Source organism: Trachurus japonicus, chromosome 14 (genome assembly GCF_045865225.1).
Source record: "Trachurus japonicus isolate A0001 chromosome 14, Traja_1.0".
Lineage (NCBI taxonomy): Eukaryota > Metazoa > Chordata > Actinopteri > Carangiformes > Carangidae > Trachurus > Trachurus japonicus.
Window position 1 is genome coordinate 14646217 of NC_140920.1, and position 22782 is coordinate 14668998.

The 22782-nt window shown below is 42.7% G+C and overlaps 2 protein-coding genes across 5 annotated transcripts; one reads left to right on the forward strand and one right to left on the reverse strand.

The window, feature by feature from the left end:
* Positions 1–31: 31 nt before the first annotated feature.
* stk36 (serine/threonine kinase 36 (fused homolog, Drosophila)) lies at positions 32–7159 on the reverse strand. Of its 3 annotated transcripts, XM_085797917.1 has the most exons (21): positions 7030–7159; positions 6755–6895; positions 6490–6567; positions 6110–6240; positions 5771–6020; positions 5091–5184; positions 4801–4979; positions 4542–4717; positions 4344–4449; positions 4068–4199; positions 3800–3976; positions 3600–3691; positions 3452–3515; positions 3212–3319; positions 3039–3113; positions 2815–2932; positions 2588–2714; positions 2298–2478; positions 1241–2107; positions 896–959; positions 32–126 (listed from the first exon to the last, which is right to left on the reverse strand). In XM_085797917.1, exons 1-21 carry the CDS (start codon positions 7111–7113, stop codon positions 119–121), a joined length of 3252 nt encoding a protein of 1083 aa, XP_085654043.1. In that variant the 5' UTR covers positions 7114–7159; the 3' UTR covers positions 32–118. The 3 variants fall into 3 exon arrangements, with proteins under 3 accessions (XP_085654043.1, XP_085654042.1, XP_085654041.1); XM_085797916.1 differs by lacking the exon at positions 32–126 and having other exon boundaries at positions 678–959; positions 4542–4714; XM_085797915.1 differs by lacking the exon at positions 32–126 and having other exon boundaries at positions 732–959.
* LOC146974477 (A disintegrin and metalloproteinase with thrombospondin motifs 15-like) lies at positions 7043–21414 on the forward strand. 2 transcript variants are annotated; one of them, XM_085797919.1, is made up of 8 exons: positions 7043–7177; positions 14568–14700; positions 14817–14984; positions 16824–17107; positions 17196–17373; positions 17478–17650; positions 18479–18654; positions 18800–21414. In XM_085797919.1, exons 1-8 carry the CDS (start codon positions 7112–7114, stop codon positions 19590–19592), a joined length of 1971 nt encoding a protein of 656 aa, XP_085654045.1. In that variant the 5' UTR covers positions 7043–7111; the 3' UTR covers positions 19593–21414. The 2 variants fall into 2 exon arrangements, with proteins under 2 accessions (XP_085654045.1, XP_085654044.1); XM_085797918.1 differs by lacking the exon at positions 7043–7177 and adding an exon at positions 8566–10033.
* The last annotated feature ends 1368 nt before the right edge of the window (positions 21415–22782 follow it).

Genomic DNA, 22782 nt, shown 5'->3' on the forward strand with positions numbered 1-22782 from the left:
TTAAATGTCATAAATCCATGGTGGTGGTAAAGTACAGTTCAGACCTGCAGGGCCTGATGGACGCCGACAGATGTTCCCTTTTGATCCGGAGCCGCGGGCCTGGACACATCCACCGCGATTAACCCACTGAAAGGAGCAGACACATTTACCGCTCTCACCGGCAACGGGTCCCTTCAATTGAATTTATATCATCGTGCAAAATGAGCTATTTTAAACAGATTTAGTGCATGGTCAATCCGTTTTTTTTGTTGGCAACGAATCAAAAAAAAAAAAATCTGCAGGCGACAGCACAAGACACCGTCTGTTCTCAGAGCTTCAGTACGGACAAGGAGAACTGAAATAAAGCCGAAATTTTATAGACTCGAGCAAAAACGAAACTTCTGCTGAGACAAGGATCATTAAAAAAAAAAAAGATGTGAAATGAAAAGGTTTTCGGCCCATCTATTTGATGCTCCTTTGAGAGTTAGTGATTATAATTAAAAGAGAGAACAAATCTTTACTCTCTCTGAAAATTGGCACGACAAATTAAAAAAAAAAAGAAAAAGAAAACAAACAAGCAAAAAACAAAACAAAATAAAACACCGTAATTTTCGTGGAATTTCGACGGCTTTGTTTTTTCGTATCAAAAAGAATGAAACCAAATTTAACATCACACTACACACTTTGATAAATGTTTTTTTTTATTTGCACCATTTCAACTACAAGGTTCACTTGTTTTCAAATATATTGAAGAAAAGAAGACACACCAGAAAAATAATGATCAGGGAATTGTTAGCCATGTCATTTTTCATATTGCTTAAAACTTGAGGAAGCTTAGGCTCCCGTAATGTTAAGTTTGATTTCTGGCCATGAGCTGGACACACTCACAGCTGCTCAATGAGCTGATGATAGCTACCTTGTGAATTTGCATGAAGTGAAGCCTGAAGAAGTTTCTTTCTGGCATCAAGGGAGATCAGGACCTTAAAACATACAAAGGAATGTCAGTCATATATTCATATAGTCAGTCAAATATTTTACTAACCCACAAAAGGTTGAATAAACTATGACCAGCAAACACATTTACATCAAGAGACAAGAGACAAGAGCTCAAGATAGTAGCAATAATTCCATCGTTTTAAAATTAGTTTTTGTAAATAAATAAATAAATAAATAAAAAGGACAAAAAAAGCTCCTTCTGGCCAAATTCTAAAAACAGGCTAATGTCGACACCTAAACTCATACAACCTGTTCATTTCATTACCTGGCGTATCGCGTCTTGCTCGCTGTATAGGCACAGGGTTGCTATCGCTGCTTGTCTCACTGCATTATGGGAATCTGTGCATGCAGCTTTCAGAAGTAAGCCGGACACATCCTCCTTCATCAACAAGGCTACGGCACCATCAATGTTCACCAGGTTTCCCACAGCTGCACAACAGTGTCGACGTGTGAGGGCATCGGGGTCAGTGACGAGAGACGCCAGCATGGCTACTGTCCTCCTGGCTTCCTCTGTCCACCTGCTCCCCTCATTATCATCCACCCTTTGTTTCTCTACAGTAGCCCAACGTTCTGCTGTCTCATTGTGCAAACATTTGTGTTTGTTTTTTGGTTTTTTAAACTGTGTCCTTATTGAAATGTATCCCAACCAGTTCCCAACTGCCCTGCAAGCCATTCGACGGACAGGCAGGTAGGAATCATGCAGACAGTCAGTCATGCATTTGAAAATGTCAGGTTGCAGGGTAGGAGGCCTGAATGGATTCAGATTTCCCAAAAGTCTGCATGTTGCGGCCCTGATCTGCTCACGAGAGTGACCCAGCGCCTCGTGCAGCACCGAGGCTTCCAGGTGAAGCTGAGCAGAGCAACGGGCTACTTGGGACAACAGAGTCAGGAGCTCCACGGCAGAGTCCCACAGCACATCCAGCCGCAGCACATCAAAGAGCAGAGAGCTGGCAGTCCTGGTTAACGGAGACTGGTCTTTGGAGGCAGCGAGCTGGCCGTCCCTGGGTGGCGCGAAAAAACCACAAGCAGCTTTTCCGAGGCGGGAAACGGAGCGCTCGGGGTCACAAAGGAGCAAACGGCTCAGCAGGGAGAGAGGCAGCTCCAGTAGCGGAAGAGGGAGAGTTTGGATTACCTGCCAAAGCATGAAAAACAAAACCATCCAGACAAGTTGTCACAGATCAAACAGCCAACAACACACAGTGGCATTAAGATGTACAGTAGTGTGAGCCTGATGTGAGCCCTACTGCAAGAATTATCCTGTGTTGCATCAGAGAATTATGTTTGTCTGCGAGGTCTTTATTGGAACATGCAACGGCCCTAACCTGCAGGAGGCTCGCAACAATACCACAAGTGTCGTACAGCTGGAGAATTGTGGACATGGTGCGTGAAGGCAAGTCCAGGGCAAATGGAAAGCACAGCAAGTGGCAGCTCAATACGGACAGGCTGTCAGGGCTCAGATCCACTTCAAGTCTCCCAGGACTGACTCCAACAAACAAATGAGGACTGTTGGGTATAAAGGGGTTGTTGTTAACTTCAGGCACAGTAGCTTTGCTGCTCCAATATTTGTGGTACATAAGAAACACTAGGTGAATGAAGACGTCTGTACACCAACCAGTCAAGCCCCAGGAGCCGGCCAAGAGTGTATATGCATTTTGATTCACTTTCAGCAAATAGAGGAATGCATGAGTATGGATCCTTGGTGAAGATAAACAGTGCAGTAGACAGAAAGGAATACAGCCCTGGTGTTAAAAAATAAAGAAAAACAAAAAAAAAACATATTAATCTTTAACATCCAAAAACTGTTTTCAAACAAGTTGGGTTTCAAGGATGCATACCTACCATTTGCTGAACAGAAGCCTGTGCCTGTTGTTGTATTTGTGAGTGAAGTACCAATTTTTTTCCACAAATCCAGAAACATAACTGGATCTATACGTGAAGACCCAGGGCCATTTTCATGCTGTTAAAAGCAAATGCACAGAGAAAATAAGGAAATGATTGAATTTCTATCTCTGGTATTCATCCACTTAAAAAAATGTCAAATTGCATTGGAGGTATTGTTTGACCTGAGAGAAAATGTGTAGGAGTAAAGACAGCAGGCCATCACAATGTCCCCAGCCAGAGGGAAGAGAATTTTGGGACTGACAGGGCAAAGGAGAAGGTTGTATGTCAAACACTTGCATTAAAAATTGTCAAAAATATTGCTGAATACATGAATTGGTTGTCACAGATTCAGTACCTCATATGAGTCCAGAAGCAGTTTTTTCAGCAAGGAGGTTAGATTGTTCATATCAACTTCGACATCAACATGTTGTGTGAACAGGGACAAAATGGAGGCAGCTAAAGGCTAATGAAGAGAGGACAAATCAGCTCAGACAGACAACTGGTCACCTCACTATGTAACACTCAGTCAAGAAATATAGAATATGTGGAGCATGTGTACAACAGCTACTGTTAACTAACTTCAGTAGGTACTTACTGCTAAATGAGTGAAGTCTGGTTGACTTAGAATTGTGATGAAGGGTTGGGTGAGCTCTTCAAGTCTGGAGTAGAAGAACAAATGATGAGCTGCATCTGATGAATGTCTGAAGTATGAGAAAAGAAGAGGAAAAAACAAAAAAACAAACCTAGATTCTTCTTCCATCCAGTCATGATGCTTATCCAAGTAGATCAAGAGCACCAACATGACTTCTCTCAGCGCTGGCACACTCCATGGTTCCTGAGCAGGAACAAAGTATACAAATAAAGGTCAGGAATATTACTGGAATATTATGAGGCCTTACTGACACTGCACTACTGAATTTTGTTTTATTTTCAAAACAATAACCTTGATGAAAAGTGGGTTTTCAACAATATCGTGGACCAGGTCAAAGAGCACATGTGGTAGTCCAAGTTCACGGCTGATGTGCTGCATCTTCTCCATGTCAGAGGTCAGAAGCAGGTTGTATAAGACCTTCAGCGGTAATTGAATCTGCTGTGCTTTTTTCACAATGCCACTTGTAAGCTGACCAAACGACAACAACAAACAGATCAAATATACAACTCTCCCTGAGGGGGTGGAAATATATGCACAGCTGAAAATTGTACCTCATTACCTGAGCTTTAAAAGCCAGAATCTTGGATTTAATTTGAGGTATAATGACATTGTGGTTGAACACATCTTTCTGCAGCTTGCTTGGATCTGACTCTTGGACGAGTTTCTCCCAATACTCCTCACTTTCAACATTCTGGAAGAACAAGAAATAATTCATACTGAATGATGCATTTTCCTTTATGCCAGAAATCAAAGTGCACTTTCTCCTGGAAGAGAATATAAACTCTGTACCATGGAACAAGACACATTTTCTACATGGACAATGTCTGACACTGACCTGCCTGTGGGGTGAGGGCTGTCGGACCTCGGCGAACCTCTTCACCAGACGTGGGCCAACCTCCACAGAGGGGAACTCCTGTTCATAGTCTCTGCTGATTTGACCCCTGCAGAGGAAACACCCATCATTGTGAACACACACGTCAGACTGGTTTTGGTTTAATATTGCAACTTTATTATTCTGAATGTTCATAAACACCTGCTTTTCGATCTCACGCAGGCTTCGGTCTTTGGGTTGAGGATTTGATTGGCACCCGCCACGACTGAGTGGCCTGAGGTAACAGAGCTGTCACTGGAGTGGGGCCTGGCTCTGGGTGGCGTTACTGCCCTTGTGGAGTTGGCCCTTTCAGTTCCAGCTCCGTCCTTTTTTTTCTGCTAGTGCACACAGAACAACATAAAGATCCTCCATGAATTTACATGGGACTGATTCAAGAAAGAAAAATCAATTGGTGACTCACTTTTGCACTGTCGCTTCCTTCTGGTTTCTCTTTGCGTCCATGTTCCCTGACCTTTCGCAGCAATCTACTTTCACCAGACGTCGGTACCGTCTTTGCTGCCACTTGCTGAAGTTTCAGTGCCAGTATGTCTGGGCTGGGTGTGACTGTCAGAGGGCTGTCGGCATTTATAGCTGACACAACTATATCAACACATCAATATGGGTATAAACACATATAATCAATACGGATAATCTCATAAACAGATGCACATTTAGAAATTTCACAAAGAAATTAAGAGTTTTAAGTATCACCTTGAACATCATCAGCCACAAATGGATGGTGCAGGAGGTGTGGCCAAGACAACCGCTTCTGAGGGTCTTTGGTCAACAATCCTTTCAGGAAACTCTGCAGGGAAATGTCAGATGAGCACTGTTGTTAACGGAAAAAACATAGTGCTCATTCTTCACTGGCCTGTTTAACGGGCCATTGCGATCCCTGAGAATAACAGGGACAGTATATTTAAGTTCCCTAAAGTGCAGTTTACCATCTGTAAGTGATTATTTGAATATGTTAAGGCAATAAAGAAAGGGGGAATTTCAAATTATTACAGAAAATGTGTTTTAGTGTCTAGGGTGTAGATGCAAGGATTTTTAAGTCCATGGGGGTGGTGCTTGGTAAATCCTTGTTATATTCCTGCCCTTAAGCACAGCTCTGGGCCATTTGGCTGTTAAGTGAAATGATAAGGATTTTAAATTTTCACTGCCTGCCTTTTTAACATTTACATTTATTCATCTGACAGAGTTTTCCAAAGGGATTTACAAAGCAGGGACAACACTAAGGTTTCAGCACAGGAGGAGATCTTGAGGTAAATACTAAGCACTAAATCTGATTAATAATGTGAAGTGCGTGGAGAGATCATATTTTATACAGCACAAAAGTTAGCTTTGATCTGAACTTGATGCAACATGATTAGAGAGTAAATGTACTGTACCATGCAGGTGTTGCTCATTGTGTCTGGCCATTTTATTTGGTCTTTAACAATGAGCTGCACCAGGTGGAAGATGGAGTTGGTGTAGAACGGAGGCGCCCCCGTGTGGAGCTCATACAGGATGCAACCTAGAGACCAGAGATCAGCAGTGTGATCATACGGCTTCTCCTCCACCAGCTCAGGAGACATGTACAGTGGCGTTCCCTTGATAGAAGTCAGCACCAGGGTGGAGACACTCATGGCCCTGGCAAACCTACAGGAAGATTGCATCAACACACAGTTCATCTTCATGTAAAATGATTAATATAGCTGCATTTTCTTCAATTTAATCAACATACTTACCCAAAATCACACAGTTTGACCACCCCACTTTTGTCCAAGAGTATGTTTTGTGGTTTCATGTCACGATGAAGGATACGATGGGAGTGCAAATAATACAGAGCTGACACCAGCTGGCAGGCAATATCCCTGACCTTGGAGGAATTGAAGATAGGGCAAAAGACAATCATGTGAAACAGTGTTGATCTCATATTTGGCATTAATCAGAATCAAAAATGTTTTTATAGCCAAGTCGAGCAGTAAAGGTCCGTTTACAGCACAAGGAACTTGGCGTGGTGTCAGGTGCAGACACAAAGATGCAAAGATATGCATATACTATACAATTTAGGATTTATATAAAAAGAATAAAATAAAGATAGAATACAATGGCTGACAGTGAATACCTGGCTTTCAGGTAAGTTCCCATCATCCTCAAGAATCTGGAACAACTGACCCTCTGCATACTCAGTTACAACCACAACCTGTTGGAAACACACAAGGATTATTCCAAGAAGAATAGTCTTCATCTTTATGTAGACTAATGGGGATCCAAAGAATACAATAAACAATGATCACAGGATTGTGAATTAAGTCTACTAAGTTTGGTAGATAAACCCAGATGTGTTGTGTATGCTTTTAAAAGACAGTTACAGTGCACAGTACACACACCTCAGTTTCGGTTTCAAAACTGTCAAAAAGCTGGACAATGTTAGGATGTTGGAGATCCCTCATTATCTCGATTTCCCTCTTCAGACTGCGGAGCTCCTTTTCAGAGCGGCCCACCTTCGGCATGAATTTCAGAGCCACCACCTGATGGACGGAAACACACGTTGACACGGTGCAGCCTAACAACAACAACAACAACAACAACAACAACAACAACAACAACAACAACCCACCAACCACAACAGACTGTGCTCCTTGAGGGGGAAAAAGCTACTCACCTGCCCGGTAAACCTTTTCCTGCCCTTGTAGACTCGACCAAACGAGCCCTCTCCCGCCAGCTCCAGGACGTGGTAGGAGTTCATGTCGACGACGTTACAAACTGAACTTAACGGTCGGTTAGCATCGCCAACTTCTCTGTTGGGACAGGTTAGCACGTTAGGCTCTTTAATGTATGAAACCTGGTCACTCACATGTAAAACTTTTCTTTAACTTATCAACTCATAACTTACGACTGGTACACAACCGTTGGTGTTAACCATAGACTGTAAAAAGAACGTAGGTGTTAACGTTGACTTACTTTCCCGCTGTGCGTACGACTACTTTTTTTCATGTTAACAAATACGATGACCACAAGAGTGTAACTCCATATGCCGTTTCACTAAGGTTCCTAAACTCAGTTCATAGTTCTCTTTGCTACGTGTATATTGTCACTACTTACATGTGTGGCATTTAATTGTTCACTTTATACCAAGAAAGTGTTGTTTTACTTTATTTCTTTACATTTAAATACAAAAGTCAAAGCTGGCTTCTCTGCGGACAGCCCGGGGACAGGGGTCCTTAGCCTAGCAACCACTACTGCGTCCCTGGCAACTGACAACAAAACATGCTCCTGTTTGCAGCAACCTCCAAGTTGTTAGCGTCAGTAAAGCAAGGCAGTAGTTTTTTTTGTTGGTCGAAAAAGCAGAACGATAAATGGAAAATGTCCATCAGCAAGATCAAATGACAGATATGTTAAAACAATATTTACCATGACTTAGTGACTGAGCTGAATTGATTGGATCAGTTTAGAAATGATTGAGAAAGCATCTAGTCACTTTGATCTTGTGGCGACCTGTTTGCAGAGCATACAGCTGCAAATTAAGGTAATATAATACGTTTACGTCCATCAAGCAAAACAAAATACAGTTCATATTCTATATTTCTAAATATCTGTGACTATACCCCCCTGTAAAATTAAGTAGGCTAATAGGCTATCAGAGGTAACATGATAAAATTGACCTTATTTAGCATAATATAATGATATTATTAATAATAATATTATGTGAAGGGAAGAAGAGATATGAAAACGTTGATAGGTTGTTTTGTGCCTTGTGGACTGTTTTTCTCAGAAGCTGTGATTGCCCTTCTTACCAAGAGGTGGCAGCAGAATCAAAGTAACAATGACACAAAACACATTCAAAAGATAAAGTCCCCATATGCAGAGTGGTCCTATATCCAGAGTATCATATAGCCTACGAACATATGTTGCACTGATATTGATCAGGTCGCATTGAGCTAATTTATTAATTTTAGATAGATAGATAGATAGATAGATAGATAGATAGATAGATAGATAGATAGATAGATAGATAGATAGATAGATAGATAGATAGATAGATAGATAGATAGATAGATAGATAGATCCGACCACGACCACATTACTTATGTCATGCTCACCTTATTTTATTGCCTCTTTAATATTACTGCAGCTCACTGATGTTGCATTTAAGGTGCTGTGTTTACTTATTGGGTTTTATCTCTGTAGCTCACTATACGAGATTAAAATTAACTGTTAATTTGATCCTTATAACTTGATGGGATTATGGACATTATGTGGAGTCAGAGAGAGTCGCTGCGCACAAAGCTCTGGAAGTGGGAGATCAGCTAATTCATCACAGTGTGTTGGGACACGATGATGATAGGCCTGCGGTTTGCTGAGTTTCAAGTGGCCGCAGAAAAACCTTCAGCTGAGACATGCATCCAATGAGCGCGTCCAAAGACGGCCCCCTCCAAAAGAGAGATTGAGTTTCCATATTTTTTACACATGACGAAAATGCATTAAGTCCACAGAAGGCAGCAGTCGACTGAGCTCACACAGGTGGAGGATGGGATTGGGTCATGACCAGGAGGAGTTTGCTCTGAGTGGACTTGTACGACCTGCATTGTTGTAGAATCCTTCGCGCAGGATTATGCTCTTCATCCTGGTCTGTGGCTGACACCGCATCCAGTGAGCTTGCAGATTCAACATCATTTTAATTTTATTTTCCCCGTTGGTCTTTGCATTCTTTACTGAATGCAAGCATCGTCATGTTTATCAGAACAACTTTTCTCCTCTACTTTGTGGTCTCACTCTCAAAACCTGCTCGTTGCATGGAAAGTGAACTTTGCTTCCCAGTTAGATTGGATAACCACAACAATGACAGGAGGGATTTTGACAACAGCGTGGATATCGTCAATGAGAAATGTCTCCTAAAGATACGAGCTTTCCAGCAGGACTTAGTGATCGATTTACATCAGGACTCTAATTTCATTGCGCCTTCCATTTCTAACCAAGACGCATTCTGGCTCTCCAACTCCGACACCACCACTGACCTGAGCCGGTGTTTTTACTCCGGATATGTGAATGAAGACCGCTATTCCTATGCTGCTCTGAGCCTTTGTAAAGGTTTACACGGCGCGTTTGGCTTCCAAGGATGGGAATATTTTATCAGCCCGGTGCAAAATGACACCAGGAGCGCAGAAAGCGCTCACATCATACGGCGCAGAGCCAGCAACAACCTGAAGATCAACTCAACCTCTAGGTGCGCAGTGGACAGCGACATAAGTATCCAGCTTGCGCAATCGTTGGAGAAGTACAAGCGACTACAAGAACACAGCAATGTGACCGAAACGATGCTGAGGAGGATGGGGAGAGCCAAAAGGTTCGCTTCAATACCCAGGTACGTGGAGACGCTCGTGGTCGCGGACGAGTCCATGGCGCAGTTCCATGGGGATGACCTTAAACACTACCTCTTGACGCTGATGGCAGTGGCAGCGAGGCTCTACAAACACCCCAGTATTCTCAACTCCATCAACATAGTGGTTGTGAAGATCGCGATTATATCCGAGGAGGACAAAGGACCCAAGGTGTCCGGGAACGCAGCCATGACGCTGCGCAACTTTTGCACCTGGCAAAAAAAGATGAACAAAAACAGCGACAAGCATCCAGATTACTGGGACACAGCAATCCTCTTCACCAGACAGGTAAAAATTATATTTCAAATTATGATTGACTTTAACTTACATTAGAGGGTGTAAAGTCGCAGCAGAGGCGACAATGTTCATCTATGCGCAATTACGCACAGAAATGCGCAAATGGCGAATTAAAAAAAAAAAGTATTTATCTTTATAAGTCATATACGAAAAAACAATGAGATGACGATGGTGGTGACAAAAGTGATAATGATGCAATATACATAGCTTCATAAGGTATAGTTTATATGTGATAAGATTGGAAACTGGACAGGTTTCCCCTGAACCACCCCTGCTGTGTCATTTAATTGGTTTGCTCTCAAAACACACTCTCCACCTCCGTTGAACTCGGGGAACAACCACTAGGCGAATATCCAGCCCACCAATAGAATCACAGCTTTCACACTGAAGCTGGGACACAAAGGAAGTTAAACTGAACTGAACACAGCAACAGGCTTGATCACTCCTCATGGATCCTCAGAGGGAAGTTTTATAGACTTGGAACTCACCTTCCATTTCTCTGCACTCCCAAATATTTGGCAGATGACACGAGGTCAGAGATGAAGTCATCTTGCTCATATTCATTGGTCAGCATGCAACCCACTGGTCTGTCTTGTGGAATTGAGCCAGTTTAATTTCAAGTTTGATATTAAAGTGGACAAATGAACCCACCAGACACACATTTCATTACTGAGAAAGACAAAGTTTAGATATATGCAGTCTGCAGTTAAAGGGTCACTTGCAGATGTAAGGAAAACATATGCAACATAAAGAGGTGATGATTTATCCTTTGCCATTGTCAAGAGCATGTCATGACACATGTTTGTATAGACCTCAAAGAAACACTGGTAATACATGTAACTTCACCAAATATAATGACCGTCACTGCCCTCTGGGATTCACTAGTCGGAAGTGTCTTGTTTCTCTCAGACGTTCCCATCTCTCCTCCAGCTGTGGCTTTTCCAGCCCTACCCACCACCTTGCCTGCTCTTCATTAAACAGGCCCCTGAAGGGAGAAATTGTGGAAGTGTGGGAGGGAGGGATAATGAAGGAGGAGGAGAAAGAGGGGAGCTGATGTCAGATACATATCCCATCATCCTCCCATGTTTAATACCCCACTTGTTCAGTCCAAGTCTGAAACAAGCTGCTCCAGATGAACAGCTCTCCACTGCTGCAGTGCATTGGTTGCATCTATCTCACACATGTAATATTCTCTGTTTTTGCTGTAAAGGTACCTATATGTTTTACTTTCTAGGCCATGCTGCCCAGTCTAGAGCATCAACAGGTTGTGGGATCATTAGCCCCACATGCAGAGTCAATGTTCTAAACTAGGTAGTTAAGGTGACCACAGACCGTACTCCGCCTGCTTACAGACAGTGAGTCATGTTGCTATAATTTGCTATAACAAGAGACATCAGTCACACAATCAGTCAGTCAGCCAGCATTTGAGTAGATATTATATCAGACTGAATGAGTGGTCTAAGCTGCCCTGATGAGAAGTTTGACAAGCTATAACTAGAGGGGTATTTTAGAAGCAGCTGCATTTTACTGAGATTAGTCAAACAAAGAAAATGTGTCGTCACTGGCCCGCCCTCCCATGTGTGAAAAACTAATTCCATTTGTTGGAATTTATTGCATAAACTGTGCAGAATAGCTTTGATTGGTAAATATTGTGACTGTGTTGGTGCACAAAGCAGCATTCAGAGTGTACAACAAACAAGTAATATAAATATTTAAGATGTTTTGTTTTGTTCCTCAATAATTCATTCAAATTAAACCAAGCTGTTGTTACATTAGAGCAACAGGAACATCATTTATGCCTGTAATGACATGGAATGTGAATCTCCCAAATTAGATAATAGAAGATCGGATAACATTGTTTTGGGTGTTTCTTACAAACATCATGGGATCTCATCACTTTAAAGACTAAGACCCCCACTGTATGTAAAAGTGCCAGGTCTTGTTTGTTAAATATTTTTACTAAACATCTAAACTCATGCCTTCACCCACATCCAGATACAGTCACTCGATCCAAGAGAATATTTTACACTTCATATATCAAACGGAGTTTTGTCACACATGTGCACTCATCATCAAATCAGCTAAGGTCAAAAATTCACGGTCCAATCTTCTATTGACTCAAGAATCGGTGACTCAAAATTGATCAGTTCAGTCAGTGGTGTTGTTTCGGTTTACCATAGTTTTCAGTAAGCATTTAAGGCATGTCCATTGTCTGCTGTTTACCAGCCCACAGTGTAATTTGTAGGTTTTATGAAGACCAACTCAGTGTTGTCCAGAGGCAACTGTGGTTGCCTTTAAACTCTGTAGCCAGCATGATTGTTGTGCAAAGAATGTTCCAAGATAACTCATTTCATGAAGTTTCACACTGAGATTGTTATGTGTAAACAATCAGTCTCCAAAAAGATTGAATCCAACTGACTAATGTATGTTTCCTGAGAGGGAGTAGGAGGGGTGGGGGTGGCGGGGGGAGCTGTAGCCCACAGCATGTATACGTCTTTGCTTCATGATAGATAATGTGCTGAGAAAGATAAGAGAACACCCAAATATGTCCAGATTTCTTAAACCGTGTCTGTAATTGCTGCTGAATCAGCCCCCTTTCCCACCCCTCATAAGCCTATGAGGTTTAAAAAGAACAAATGCAAGCTCTGCTACTTTTAAGTCGTGCATCCAAAACACAAATTGTAATTGCCCAGAGAATTAAAGGCTTGGAAATCTGCATAGTGCACACACACACAAAAAAAATGGGAACTTGTCTTTGCTGTGATAAGTTATTGTTTTTAAATTGCAGAAACACAAAAAATAGATAGATGACAGATGTGGGAAGTAGGTCATAGCAATGAACAAACTCATTGACACTGCTGTTTCTTCTCAACTTTCAGTTTTTTTTTTTTGTAATTTTGCTCATAAATGGTCCAAATGTTGAGATGAAGTCTGTGCACATGAGCACATCTGGACTAGATTTACATGGGCCAACAATTGTGGTTTTGTGGTTTATTCTAGGAATGATTTGTCACAGCACTTGAGGTCTTCACTTGGCACCATGTTATATGTGTACATTCATTGCAGCACAGGATTGTTGGGACTGTGCCGCATTAAACCAGCGCTGTGCTTTAGCTATCTGTAATAGCTGACCGCCACTATTTTGTTTGTGTGTTTGGGTATGGAGAGACAGGGCTGTTTAGGGAGCAAGCAGATGGGCGGTTCTCTCTGGCGGTTACTGCTGAAGTTGTCCTGTGATTAGGAGGTTTCGCTCCAAATTGATACTCACTAAGATTTGGTTTTAAATACCTTGTGGTGCAAAAATAGGTCATTTGGAAACTCTGCTCTGGTATGGAAATGTTATGATTGGGGACAGTTACATGACCTCATAGAAGAAGGTGTACTCTAAACACTGTTCCCACTAAAACACTTAAAGACTGGGTGGTGGAAAGCCCTTCTTAACACTATCAAATCTTTTCCCAATCTCTAGAAAGCAGATTTTAAAGGCCCAACAATGAGACATTTTAAAGGCCCTGGAAATGTATTTTATCAGTCATCTTGTAACTATGAGTGATGGGATCCTACACAAACACAATTGTCTGCCAAAGTTACAACAGTTTTGATTATTTCACTTTGGAGTTTTTCCTGTGCAGTTTTCATTAGTTTAAAGTGGCCATGGCTCAGCTGGAAAAAGGTGATGTCACATATTTCATTTCAAGCATTTAAAATAAAATTTGATTATAGCTGTTGGGTTGTTTCATGTTACTCAAATCACACCCACACAGTCCTGATGAGGTAGATTTTTGATTTAGATTGAAGATGTTTTGGATTGGATTGGATTTTTGTAGTTTGAATCATGAATATTTAAGATTACAGCAAAATGTATCACATTGGAAACTGCTTTTCACAAGACTTTAAAAGATAATTGCAGTTTAATACAACTTGGAGCTTATTTTTGTAGTTTTGGCCATCACTCCTACTGGTATTAATAAAATTTTACTCACCAATTTAATTGCTGACGTCTGGCAACAAGGTGAGATCACTAAAAAGAGGTCAGACAGTGGCAATAAACAGTCTCACCATCAGACAGCTTTCAAACAAACTCCCACATTAGCCAGATGTTTTTGTGAGAGACAAAGGACAATGGCAAAATTAGTATCCAAGCTGTCCACTGGGCTTACTGTAGTTGTACACACACGCACACACACACACACACACAATTTGTTGGTGCAGCAACTTTTTTATGTACTTCTCTGGAGCACTCATAAGTTTTAACCACAAATAAAGTAGTTGAAATAAAGAAGCAAAAATGTAACCTGATTACCTAAAAGTTTCTGGTCCTGATGGAGCAAAGTCATGATTGATCACAGAATGTCTGGAGAAGCTCAATCACCTTACATTATTACCATAAATTGACCATGAAGTCCAAGGCCCCACAAGTCAAATACTCCATCAAATATTAATTTATTGAAATAGCATGCTCAGCTGACTTTTCTTAAGCTCTGACAAGATCAAATGTGGTAAAATAAATCTGTTATTTGACCAGGATCTGTGTGGAGCTTCCACCTGTGATACTCTTGGCATGGCAGACGTTGGCACCATGTGTGACCCGAAGAGGAGCTGTTCTGTGATTGAAGATGATGGCCTGCCTTCAGCCTTCACCACTGCCCATGAGCTTGGTGAGCTCATATGTGATTTATGATTTAATGATTTCCTATAGTGTGGATGCATATGGACAGTCGCAGGTATCTGTGTATTCATGACAGACGTCTGACATCTTGTTCCCTCTGTACAGGGCATGTCTTCAATATGCCACATGACAACGTGAAGGCCTGTGAGGACGTATTTGGGAAAATGCAGGACAACCACATGATGTCTCCCACACTTATCCAGATCAACCGCACCAGCCCGTGGTCCCCCTGCAGCGCTGCCATCGTCACTGAATTTCTGGACAGTGGGCACGGTAAGTTTCCACCACCCCCTGATCCCTGTATTTGTAAACAGACTCCGTAGCTAGGTGCTGAGAGAACATCATCACGGTTGTGCTCGCTCTTGCATCAAGATACCGCATGATTTCCATGCTGCAGTTGAGGAGGAGCAGGGTCTTGTGTTTGACATTTTCCATTTGCAGCACATAATTCTGGGATAAAAGCCTCCTGATTTGCATCTGCAATCACTGGAGGTAGATGCAAGTGAGAGCATGACTGAATTTCAGCATCCATCAATGCTTCAAACGTGATATCTGCGTAACCTATAGTACCATGCTCATAGAAATGACCATCAAAAGCCAAAAAGAAAGTCATTTGGATGCAGATTGTTTGCCAAACAGCCTAGACCACAGCACTTGGCCTCGCAGCAATGCTAACTTTTTATTTTAAAACTGCCCCCACATCTGTCCCAAATTAGAGGGCTTGTTCTGGGGAGAGTCACCACAGTGGTTTGGACAGCGAGGTGTATCTGCCCAGTGTTTCCCATGCAGCTTTGCTCCAAATAGACAAACTTTCTGTGTCCATTTTTGACAAGGTCTCTGAACAAAAGAACACAAACAGGTCCGGAGCGAGACACAGAGGAACATTTTTGACTTGACAGGGAGTGATTTCTGTCTAACAGTGTTGTAGCTAGCTCAGCTCCTCCTGGCTGTCCGTCATAAATCTCCACTTCAAAAAGCAGTGGGGAGAAGAAAAAAACATGTCGCCACATGTTTGAGGCAGTTTTCATGGAGTGCTGCGCCCAGAATTATTTGTAACCTGTTCATTCATCCACACACACACACACACACACACACACACACACACACACACACACACACACACACACACACTCGCACACTCTCACACACAATACTAGCTATTGTTTTCCATGATTGCTCTTTGGGGAGAGAGAGTAGGAAGGAAGAGGAGAGGCTGAGCTTATTCAGTGTAGAGTGACTTGTTTATATAGTATTGTCTGATCAGTTACAGTAGGCTAACCAGCACCTTTCCCTCTGCCAAATTTGCGGTGAAACAGGAGGAAACTAATTTGCCACCAGTTACGGCTCACTGCCTTATTATCTGTTATAAATTCACCACAACACTGATGGCATGGCAAACAGTTCAAAGTGAGTGAAGCCAGTTTTTCCCCCTGCAACAAATGACCTCCGCTGGATGTGTAAATTCCTCATATGGGTGAGAAGCTGTGTGTGAGGCTTTGCTCCTGGAAACCTTCTCATCCATTGACGGTGCTCACCAACCACCTGTTTGTCAAACTCATCCCTTTATTAACTTGTTCCTGGAAAGGCTCCTGTGTGTCAGTTTTTTGTAAATGGAGTCTTGTCTTTGACCTCTGCCCCGTGCACAAGCTGTACTCTGTTTGGTCGAAGAGTTTGAAGCTCAAATCTAAAAGTTTAAGATGAATTTACCCCTGCAACGAGGGAGGACAAGCATGGATTTTTATGGAGAGTTTGAGGATAGGATTGGGGTGGGGGTGGCTGTGTGAGGCAATCCTGAATGTTTTGTGTGTATATGTCTGTGTGTGGCTATGGCATACACTGCACGCACATGGACAAAAGCTGCTTTACTGACCCCAACTGAAATTCCCACCCACCCACACGAGCATTTTATGAAAATGACTGATGTGTAGATACAGAATACATTAGAATACATTGTTTTTCATGATTTTGTAATAATATTTTAACACAGTGTTGGGTCTTAAACCTTTAATAAACGGGTGTAAGCGCTTGAAGCTAGTAAAAAGGACCAATAAAATCAGACTTCACAGCTGGTATAGGTTCAGTGTGTTTCATAATGAGTGTCCCTTTTTCTAGGCGAATGTTTGCTTGACCAGCCTCAGAAACCGCTGGTCCTCCCTGACTTGCTGCCAGGAACAACCTACATCCTGGAACGACAGTGCGAGCTCGCGTTCGGAGAAGGCTCCAAACCCTGTCCCTTCATGCAGCCACCATGCGGTCGTCTGTGGTGCACAGGAAAGTCCAACGGCCATTTGGTGTGTATGACTCGACACTTCCCCTGGGCAGACGGCACCCACTGCGGGGATGGACAGGTGTGCGACCGAGGCGTCTGCTCGGACAAACACGTTCAAAATGTGAAGGTCAGACTCAGTTCCTGATATCAACATACACCTAGCATGGGGGGTCTGATTTATTCTGTTGTTATACCGACTGTTTGTGTGTTTCCAGGTGGACGGCCGCTGGGGTAAATGGGGCACGTTCGGTTCCTGCTCGCGCACATGTGGAGGCGGCGTCCAGCTGTCTAAAAGGGAGTGTAACAACCCAGTTCCGTCAAATGGGGGTAAATACTGCCAGGGGGTTCGGGTCAAATACCGCTCCTGCAACCTGAACCGCTGCCCTGACACAGGTACGAGTCGCTCAAAACAGACAAGTATGCCCAGTGACATTTTTCCCCCTGGAGCATTCGCACCTCTCACCTTCTGTACTCTCCCTCTCTCCCGTTCTGTGTAGGGATGACATTTCGTGAAGAGCAGTGTGAGACCAGCGGCCACAGTTTCAACAGTAACCGTATTGCCCCCTCTGTGGTCTGGGTACCAAAGTACTCTGGAGTGTCCCCCGATGACAGGTGTAAACTCATCTGCAGGGCAAACGGCACCGGTTACTTCTACGTCCTGGCGCCCAAGGTATACCTCAAGGGTGTTCTCTACTTTGTCAAACAAATTTGAAGATAATCTGAAAATTCTGACCGAACTAAGGTTAGATTTTAAGATATGAGTCCATGTGGGAGAACGTGAATATATGTCAGCCAGCTGCCTCTGGTCTGAGAGTGGAGGAAGGAATGAAGGAAGGAGAGGAGGAGAACAGTTTATCTCTTTCAGATAGCAGGGTGTGGAGTGAGTTTCAGCAGCAGTTAGACAGAGTTCACACTTCACTCCATCATACCAGCTGAGGAGGCCAGGATAAGAGCACTCAGGGGACACGCAGCTCTGAATCACAGACCAGCTGGATGCTTTAACCGCAGAGTCAGGATGCTTTGAACCGAAAATGAGTTTACAGTACTCTCTGTGTAAGTGCTTTTTGTGTACAGTTAAATTTAAAACTTGGAGCTGAAGTTTGGTTCATTTGGTGTCAGATTTAATGTTTGATACATGATGAAAAAACGACTGACTCAGTGTGTTCACGATGCTGTATTTTATGTAGGTCATACAAGCTGTGACGCTGATCTAGTCATCATACTCTTATAGTTTGTATTTCCAACTGCGATCTCTTCTAAATTCATAAGCATAAACAGCCATACGAAAAGAAATAGCAGACACATGAATTCCCACTTTACTGTACTTAAATAACCTGGAGAAAGATGTAAAGCTAAGCAAGCTCACAGGGACGGCTGGAATAGATCCTGGTTTGTACAGCTGTGTGCGCTGGACGGTCTGTTGCATCCACTTCCTGTGGGCTTTTTGCGTTACACATAGCATACAAAAAGCTAACTCTATTGTTTTTGTCACCTCCAGGTTGTTGATGGGACTCCATGCTCCCCAGACTCCACTGGAATATGTGTCCAAGGAAAGTGCATCAAGGCTGGCTGTGATGGAAAAATTGGCTCCACCAAGAAGTTTGATAAGTGTGGAATCTGTGGAGGCGATAACAAGGGCTGCAAGAAGGTGTCGGGACTCTTCACAAAGCCTGTGTGAGTAAAAGCCACAACATTCATGGATAGTGTGTAGATGATGCTGTTTACATCACCCTTTACCTCTTACATAAGCATGATAGCAATATCTGCCTCACACCTCTATTATAAGCTCTCATTGACTGTAATATGTTTTGGCATTCAGGCACGGCTACAATTTCGTGGTCATGTTGCCAGTGGGCGCAGCCAATATAGACATCCGTCAGCGAGGCTACAAGGGAATGATGAGTGATGACAACTATTTGGCGGTGAAGAACAGCGAGGGCCATTACCTGCTCAATGGGAACTACATCGTATCCGCCGGGGAGAGGGATATCATCGTGAAGAACAGCCTACTGCGCTACAGCGGCACAGCTGGCCTCTCCGAGACCCTGCAGGCCGTGAAGCCTGTGGGAGAAGCCCTGACGGTGGAGGTGCTCTGTGCAGGCAAGATGACGCCGCCTCGAATCCGCTACTCCTTCTACCTCGCACGTCAGACCAAGGAGGAGAAGACTGTGAAGAAGGACGGACGTCTAAACTCCCACAACAGTGTCCTGGCTGAGGACAGTGTCAAGGAGCAAGGAGGAGACACTCTGAAGAAGTCCTACAGCAAGGAGGACCCTGGTCTTGGGAAATGGATATCGTCGGCCTGGGACAAGTGCTCGGTGACCTGTGGCAGTGGGATCCAGAGGAGGCTGGTGCAGTGTCTGAGACTGGACGGGAAGCCGGGGTTGGACTGCGATTCTTCACAAAGACCCCAGGCCACCAGGGTTTGTGGAGATCCATGTCCTGAGTGGCAAATTGGGCAGTGGTCACCTTGCTCCAGAACCTGTGGGAAGGGCTTCAAGAGACGACCATTGCACTGTAGAACCCAACCGGGGCAACTGCTACCAAGGGAGCACTGCGCTGGCTTACGCAAACCACAGGAGCTGGACTTCTGTAACCTAAGTCCTTGCTAGTGACAAGAACCAATAAACTACAAATGTTGGTCTGAATTGAATCCACCTGCAAGTTTTACACTCACACACACACACACCATGTCTGTCAGGTGCAGATGTTTCCACCTGCCTCATGGGACTGTTAGAGGATGACGGGCACTTACACGCAAGAACAAAGCGAATATTGGAAGCAGAGTGAGAGCTGCAGGATGAATGCTGGAAGATATTTTTCACTGCCCTCACTCTGACTTCACAGGACATTATCCAGGTTTAACTCTGATGGCAAAATAACATAACAGAAGGCCAAATCAGATTTAGCCGAATCCCTCGTACTGTTATCAGATACAGAATGCCCATTTGCAAATAATCAGTCTAATTTACCTTATGAGTCAGGATCCAGTTTAATGCCATAATATTTTGATGGTGCAGGTTTCGAAGTTTTAGTTGGATCTTGCAAATAGATTGATGAAGCCTGCTGGTTGTCCAAAAACAATACTCCTCTCATTCCTTCTTTCAAAGAAAAAAAATGTAGCAAGACTGACATACTGTATATATAACTTTCAACCAACTGGACAATAATTAAATGCCCGTGTGCTGCACAATACTACATTCAGAGGACATTTTGGGCTTCACTGGTCATCTTTCACTTCTTTTCTTCTTCTTCTTTTTTTTGGTTATGTTTTAATTTCAGGGACCTTTTAAAAATTTGGCATGGATTCAGAAATGTAACAGATTTACAGTTGTGTGCTAGTCCAACGTAGGCTGTTTGTTATGCTGTTGCTGCAACATTTATCCAATCCAAATATGTGTTTAAATCTGTTTGATAACAGCTGTAGCAATCCAAGTTAATGGAACAAATGACTTCTACAATAACAACCACACTATCATTTTTTTTATTCCTGCTTTCACAGAGACAAATAATAACATATGGAGGATGAGGAAATCTTCCTAGTTTTATGCCTCCTATATGTTGATTTTCTGCAGACCTCGCTCAGCACCAGTCTTGGGAACAGTTTAAACTATAAACCTGAGGTCACACTGGTGGCTTTAATGACAGATCAAACCAAACAGGAAACAAAGACCAGTGGTTTGCTCCCTGTCAGCTGTTGTGGCCACTCGCTCAGTGTTTTCATCAGGCTGCATCCAACATTGCACTGCTCATTTGAGATATGACCCTAGCCTGATATCTCAAACTCACACACACACAAACACACTACACACTACATTCGGTTCCTGCCATCTGCGTTCAAAATGTTTGATTGTTTCCTTCGTTCAACCACATCAATTGTCTCCTCAGTTCACAGTGTTCAGCCAGTTGTGAAGCCTGTTATGTCATACCTGTCTGGCACAGTTACCAAAGATAATTTATTATCAACGAAACAATAAAGCAGCGAGGGGAAGAAAAACTGGCAAGTCTTCTGTTATACTCTACAGAATATGTGTTGCCTTAATCTCCTTGTTCATGGCCCCACATCCTGAGCCAAGATGTTCTCTCTACACACTCGATGAAATCCTGTAATCCATTATATTCTTGTTTTGTTTCTCAAGGGGCCACATTGTCCAGTCTAACACCTAACTGCAGGATGGATCCTCCTTTAGTTGGATTACGATTTTTTTTTTGTTTCTTTTTTTTTCTATCAGCTTTTGCACTTTGTACAGCAAAAGAAACCAATGACCTACATGGGCTGTACTGTATACTATGTATACATTTATTCAGCTCTGTGCAAAAAATAATGTACATACTTTTTTTAATCTTTTTTTTTTTTTTTTTTTTTTTTTACAGGCATTTGTAATTGTCTTTGACTACAGAATATTTATTCCAAAAATAAAGCCATCAATGAACTGTTGTAACTGATACTGTTTTTTATTTAGTACTGTAATTCACTTTATTGCAATGCAGTGGCTGCAAGTAGTCGTAGTAGTACATTAGTACATTGTTGTGGGTGCAGCGTAAAACAACTTTGAACTGTGGATTCTTGTCATTGATTAATAGCCAGCTGTCTTCACAGTCCTGACCTTAGACCGTATGATAGAAAGATACAAACCAGACTGTCCCAGTTCCCTTAAAATAAGGCCTTTCATATTCCAAGATTCATTGCATGTCGGTTTCAGCTGACTGTAACAGTAACAGTACAACTGTTAGAACACGGGGCCCTAAAACCCCAAAAGTTTTTGTTAAATGTTACATGTTCTGGTTTTTGCAAGAACAGGGGCCCCGCTTTGTGACGCACTAGTGATGGTGATGCACAGTTCAAATCATCTGTAGACCAGACCGTCTCATTTCGGTTCAGCCTCCGAGTATAACGGCTACAAAGGGCCTCACTTTTACAGACCGCATCTTCCCGACTTTGAACAAAGTTGGTTCTTTAAAAAAAAAAAAAGCTCTTGTCATTGATTAAAACCATTTATTGCAACCAATGGTATACAGTTAGGCTTGGTGCTACTCCAAAAAGCTCCCTGGATTTGACAAGCATGCCATGTCGCTCCGGACCAGGGAGTGCAGTGAAATAACCCCCTGCAGGAGTGGGATCAAAACAACTCAGATTAGTTACGAGCCATTTTAGAGTCAGGCATGTGGAGGCTGTGTTGAAGGAGAGATCAGTGTATGACAGCAGCTTAGGTTTGAATAGACCACCTTTTCTGGGAGAATGGATATGATTGGTCGGTGACTGATCAGCTGACTACAGCTGAGGTTTATGACTTCTGTGTCCCAATGAGCTAACAAGCTTGCAAATAGTGAATGTGCAAGAGCTTTATTTTCTCTCCTCCTCAGTGAGTTTATGATGGAGCTTGCATAGTTGTCGTTTTTTTTCGTAGCAGACTCAAGTATTTTTCAAGTATGTATGTATCACACAGACTGACAATCTGGACCACTGTGAGTGATTGTGGAGATGAAATACCTGGGACTCCCTACCGGCCAACCAGAACTGGAGACGCGTTTTGAATGAGAGGTGATATGCTTTCAAGAATTGTTTTTTTCTACATGTACATTTCTGAGAGGACAAGAAGATGTTTGAAATTGTGTATTTAACTGTATAAACAAATCCTAACCGCAGAAAAATCGCAGAATTTTTTTTTTTATGCATACCTTTTTTCAGTTAGAGTGATGCATATTGTTTTCTTAAAATGGATTGTAGGCTAGGATACTGCCAGAGGGAGGGGGAAAAAAGTCCAAATGCATGCTGAGCAACCTTGTAGCAGGGGTCAGCAT